The 5800-nt window shown below is 49.2% G+C and overlaps 1 protein-coding gene across 1 annotated transcript; it reads right to left on the bottom strand.

Annotated features, from left to right (window-relative positions):
- Positions 1–941: 941 nt before the first annotated feature.
- On the bottom strand, positions 942–4764 carry LOC123033339 (zinc finger protein 25-like). The gene is made up of 5 exons (XM_044449930.1): positions 4264–4764; positions 3975–4101; positions 3486–3556; positions 2682–2808; positions 942–1750 (listed from the first exon to the last, which is right to left on the bottom strand). Exons 1-5 carry the CDS (start codon positions 4762–4764, stop codon positions 942–944), a joined length of 1635 nt encoding a protein of 544 aa, XP_044305865.1.
- Positions 4765–5800: the final 1036 nt, after the last annotated feature.

Here is a 5800-nt window from a genome sequence, read left to right as displayed (position 1 = left end):
CGTGTGGCAGGATCCCAAGCGGATCAGCCAGCCAGGTCAGCACCAGACATCATCTCAGATGCGTTTCTGCCCTGCAGGGCATTGCACAGGGGCCTCGCCCCCCTTGGACCCCACTCATCCTGGCACTACTGCACTCTGCACTGGGTCCTCAACAGCTGTTCAACGTAGCATCGCCATGGAATGATCTTCCAGAAATGTCTCACTCCACAGACTGGACCAGTGACGGCAAACCTTTTAGACTGAGCGTAAAAACCCACTTATTAATTGCAAAGTGCCAACACTGCGATGAAACCTAAATACCTGAGGTTTTCGTTTATAAAAATCAGCTCACAGCCAGTCCAAGCAAATATGTATGGATAGCTGTTTATGTATCCTTGGCAGTGCACTGACCTGCCATGCGAAAGCTGAGACGAGCAACGGCTAAGGAGTCGCGGCTCGTGACATCATCGCCTGGCGCCACTACTCCTTTCCGAGCATGCGCATGGGCCTTACGTGTGCTGATATCCGATGCTCGGCTGCTGGGGCGATGCTGGGGCGACGTGGCTCGCGTGCCGACAGAGGGCTCTGCGTACCCACTGCAGCACGCGTGCCATTGCTTGGCCACCACTGGACTAGACGGCCAAGAGAGCAGGGGACTCTTCCGAACGAGGCCGTGCGGATGCCCGAGTGCCTCTGCTCCCATGGCCAAAGGAGGGGCCAGAGGCTCAGCGGCGGGGGCTGAAAGGTGCCCCACAGCTTGAGGCTCATGCTACCCCAGCACAACAGGAGCACCCTGTTCTCCCTGCCGAGACTGAGTGCCCAGGCCTGAGTGCCCAGGTGCCCCTTGGGAGGTCGGGACCCACATCACACAGGGAGGGGCAGCCCTGGGGCTGCCTGTGCAGAGAACGCCTCTTGCGCGTTCAAGAAGACTTCCTCAAGTGGCGTTTGGCCTGGAGGAACATCTAGAGAAGCGGTCCAGCCGCCCCTTGTCCAGGGGCCTCTGTGTGAGTTCTCTGATGAGAAGTCAGGTTTGTCTTCCGATTGAAGCTCTTTGCACACTTCAAACACTGATATGGCTTCTCCCCTGTGTGAATTCTTTGATGCCGAGTGAGGTGCGTCTTCCAATTGAAGCTCTTTGCACACTCCAAACAATGATATGGCTTCTCCCCTGTATGCATTCTTTGATGAGAAGTGAGATCTGTCTTCCGACTGAAGCTCTTTGAACACTTCAAACAACGATATGGCTTCTCCCCAGTGTGAGTTCTTTGATGCCGAGTGAGGTTTGTCTTCCGATTGAAGCTCTTTGCACACTTCAAACACTGATATGGCTTCTCCCCTGTGTGAATTCTTTGATGCCGAGTGAGGTGTGTCTTCTGACTGAAGCTCTTTGCACACTCCAAACAATGATATGGCTTCTCCCCTATGTGAATTCTTTGATGGTAAATCATCTTTGCCTTCTCAGTAAAGTTCTTTCCACACGTCATACATTTATACGATTTATTCTGTGTTTGAAGTTTGCTGTGTGCTTTATTGTTTGATTCAGAGCCGTATGTTCTCTTGTGCACATGGTCTGCGTTCTTTTCTTGTCCAGTGTGTACCTCTTCTTGGATTGTGTTATGGCCGCCATTGCCCTGCAAAGCAAGGCAATCATTCCTTCCATTGTGATTACCTTCAGTCTTCCTTCTCTGCTGGTCACTAGTTTTCCATCTGTCTCTTTCCAGTGACATCCCATGTAGTTCTCTCTTATTCTCCTCTTCCCACCTGTCACCTCCTGGAACGAGAGCAATAATTTGGAAGAAGCCCGTGTTACCAGCAGAAGTTCAAATAGCAGAGCACACTCAGTGCTGATTGCAATGAAGGGAAGAACCGGAAGGACTTTGATGGGATGCTGCTCTTAGAATGGGCTGAACTGCCTTAACGGACTCTCTGTGTTGCACAACAAATATTGCTGGGACTGTGTAGACCCAGGTTCAGCTTGGCAGGCAAACACTCGTGGGATCACAGAGGCCTCTGCCATCTCTGCAAGCAGGAATGTTCCCAAGCTGACTCCATGGCCGGCTCACCTGTCAGAACAGAAATTTCTTCCTTACATGAAACCTGATGCCCTGAGTATCCGCACTTCACTTAAGGAGCAGTTTGCCAGCTTTTACTTTTATTGTGTGTTTATTGTGTGTTTTTATTGGTTTAATAACTTATGATACTGTGAGGTTTTATTGTAGGGTTTTTCTATTTGATTGTTATGATTTTAGCTGCACTTTCGGATTCTGTGATGGGTTAACCTTGCGTTCCTATTTGTGGCGGTTCCCAGGGTTTCCTGCTGACTTGGGGACCGGATGCAGATCGCTGTTCTGATTTTCTTGCCGCTCCTGAGGGTGAGCTCCCATGTGCACCTTTGTTGAGGGGAAGGCAGGGTGATAAGTGTTTTGCTTTCTTGCATGCCATCACACAATCCCAGGCTTATAGCAGTCCCATGAGCGAGAGTCCTGTGGTTCACAGCCATAGGCAGGCCTGGTAAATTCCAGGATTTAATAATAAAACTTGATTCACTTGTTTGTTTTTAAACACTGTATTTTGAGGGCTAGGCCCTAAAATAGAAAATAAAAAATCTAGGACATGGGCTACAAACGGTAATTTTGTCTTCTTTATCAGGCTGGCAGTTGCAACCAAGTATTATCCCTTAGCCGAAAAACAGGAAGCCTTACCGAGAGAGGCCACAATCCTGCGATTCTCCTCCATGACCTGGCTGTGCAGGGCTCTCTGGCCAGCATCCAGCAAGGCCCACTCCTCCTCCGTGAAGCACACGGTGACCTCCTCAAAGGTCACCAGAGCCTGGATGAAAAAAGGAAAGTTTTCCTTATCAAGGTCACATGCTACGGTGGCTGGGCATTATTCTGCAGGTCTGAAACTCGCTTGCTCAGGAAGCAGCAGCCAAAAGGATCCTTCTCCCCTCTCCTCCTTGCGTGCCTCCCAAGGGGCATCTGGGCAGCCGCTGTGAGATAAGCAGAGCGAATAGATGGACTCAGCTCACCAAAGAAGTTCGCCTGGTGCCTTCTTTCTGTTCCTTGCAGCAACTGGCAAACAACTTTTTAATTTCCCAATTTTTTTTGTACAGGTTATTTTAACTATTTCAACGGTGTTAATGATACCTTAGTGCTACTGTGCCATTTTATTGTGTGTTTTTATTGGTTTAATAATTTATGATACTATGAGGTTTTATTGTAGGGCTTTTTCTGTCGGTTGTTATGATTGTACTGTAATATTTGTTAATATTATTGTTTTATTGTGTATATTGGCACTATTGTTTAATTATATTTTGTAAAAAATAAAGAGAGCCATTGTGGCTTTCGGAAGGACAGAAATCTAATAAATTAAGAAAGAAAGAAAGAAAGAAAGAAAGAAAGAAAGAAAGAAAGAAAGAAAGAAAGAATATGCCCTCTAGAAGGGGAGCAGAGAATTGGACGTTGTGGCTGGTTGCTGCCTCTCTCCTAAGAGAAACTTTCCCTTACCTGATCCAGTTTCACTCTTTCCTGAAGACAAAGAGATGGATGAGTATCCATTTCTGCCAACATGCCTGCTCCTAGGAAAGACAAAAGAGATGGGAAGCTTGTAGGAGACTGAGTTAAAATCCTAAACTTGTGGGAAGGAACCCCTTGAAGTCAAGACACAGAAACATAGAAACACAGAAACAGAGCGAGTCAGATGGATTCTCCCGGGCCGTCTAGTCTGACCCCCGGCGTCAGCAATGGATGTCTGGGTGCACATGAGTATTACAGGATTTGCACTTTTAGAATTCGGGGTGGTAGAAAATGCATAGTTATCCATTTGGGCTCACAGACAAAAGTGAAATGGTCGTTGGGGTGTATGCAGTCCCCACAGGTTCAAAATTTGATATAGTCTCGAATAGCGGAAAAGCAGGGACCAGATTCTGCCCCACAAAAGCCACACATGCACACTGACCTGGTGATTGGAAAGGCCACCACCGTAGTAATCCTTACCCGGAAAGGAAAGGCACCCGTCTCGCTCCCGCTTGATCTCAGTTTGGGGTGGACGCAGTTCGGTGCCTGAGACAGCTCTCTCTGCTGCAGGGAAATCAGGCCCTGCTTCTACAAACAGATTCTTCACCTGGAACAGCAGCATAAATCCAAGACATGGCACGAGGAGAAGAATTAGAAAAGGTGAGATGCAAAAATATTGGAAATGAGATAGGGGGATTTCTCCTTGGATTCCCAGAGAGTTTGGGCGTATCTTCTCTCGCATCCTTGAGCACGTGACCAATATTCTCACCTGCTCCTCCTCCAATTTGTTCTCCACTGACTGGCTCAGGAGGAAGCCCTCCGCCAGGGCCACCGCCTGGGAACTGCTCTCTGCTCCACACTCCCTCACCCAGTTCGCCATCTCCGCTGGCAGGATGGCCAGGAACTGCTCCAGGACCACCAGGTCCAGGATTTGGGCTTTGGTTTGTTGCTCTGGCCTCAGCCACTCCCGGGAAAGTCGGTGGAGTTGGTTGCAAGCCTCTCGGGGCCCCTCAGCAGCCTGGTAGCGGAGCTGCTTGAAAAGCTGGCTCGGTATGTCTGAGATGGCCGCATCTTCTAGGAAGACCTTCTGCTCCATCCTTCCCCGGAAGCTTCCTTTGCTCCTGGTCTCCGTGGCAGCAGGACCTTCTTCTCCTGCACAGCTACCTGGGTTTGGGTTTGTCAGCACTGATCTATGTGCCAAGGGAAGCTCCAAGGGGGGCCAGAAACACTCTTCTCGCTTGATATGTTGGCCAATAGGACCGTACGACATGTTGCAGCAAAGGGTCTGTGAAGGAAGGACGCGGACCTGTTACGGAATTAGATACTGTCAGAACAAGGTGAAAGGAGCAGGACTCCCGCGAGTGAACAAGTCTTTTTCGAGGAGCAGGTGTATGTCAGGACTCACAGGGGACCTAGAGATTTGGGGAGGATCCTTCCCGCACCAAACTCCTTCCACTGCTTGAGGGCCTGAAGATGTCCCATCTTCTCCGCTCAACCTACACACTTCCATTCATGTCCCGACTAGTCCTCTCTGAATCATCCCTTGAAGCCCTTTCCACCCTTCATCCAACACTCTCATGGCAGAAAGTGAAGAGGAACTAAAGAGCCTCTTGATGCGGGTAAAGGAGAAAAGCACAAAAGTTGGCTTGAAACTCAAAATTAAGAAAACTAAGATCATGGCATCCGATCCTCTCACTTCCTGGCAAATAGATGGGGAAGAAATGGAGGTAGTGACAGAGTTTATTTTCTTGGGCGCCAAGATCACCGCAGACGGAGACTGCAGCCAAGAAATTAAAAGACGCTTACACCTGGGGAGGAAAGCTATGGCAAATCTAGACACCATACTAAAAAGCAGAGGCATCACCCTGTCAACAAAAGTGCGTCTAGTCAAGGCTATGGTTTTCCCAGTTGCAATGTATGGCAGTGAATGTTGGACCATAAGGAAGGCTGAGCGCCAAAGAGTTGAGGCCTTTGAATTGTGGTGCTGGAGGAGACTCCTGCGAGTCCCTTGGACAGCAAGAAGGAGCGCTTCGTCCATATATGCCCAGCCGCCCCTTGAGATCAGCGGGAGAGGCCCTTCTCCGGGAACCCTCCGGGAAGGAAATTAGGAGGGTGGCTACTCGGAGGAGGGCTTTCTCTGCGGTGGCGCCCAACTTATGGAACACGCTCCCCAGAGAGGTCCGCCTGGCGCCGTCGTTATTTGCTTTTCGGCGCCAGGCGAAAACCTTTTTATTTAAGCGGTATTTTAATTGTTAGTATTAACTGATTTTATCTGGCCAGGGCGGCTTATTTTATATTGTATTTTT

Source organism: Varanus komodoensis, unplaced genomic scaffold (genome assembly GCF_004798865.1).
Source record: "Varanus komodoensis strain SLA01 unplaced genomic scaffold, ASM479886v1 scaffold617, whole genome shotgun sequence".
NCBI lineage: Eukaryota > Metazoa > Chordata > Lepidosauria > Squamata > Varanidae > Varanus > Varanus komodoensis.
The sequence above is the reverse complement of the archived record's forward strand: the minus strand, read 5'-3'. Positions and strand labels throughout refer to the sequence as shown.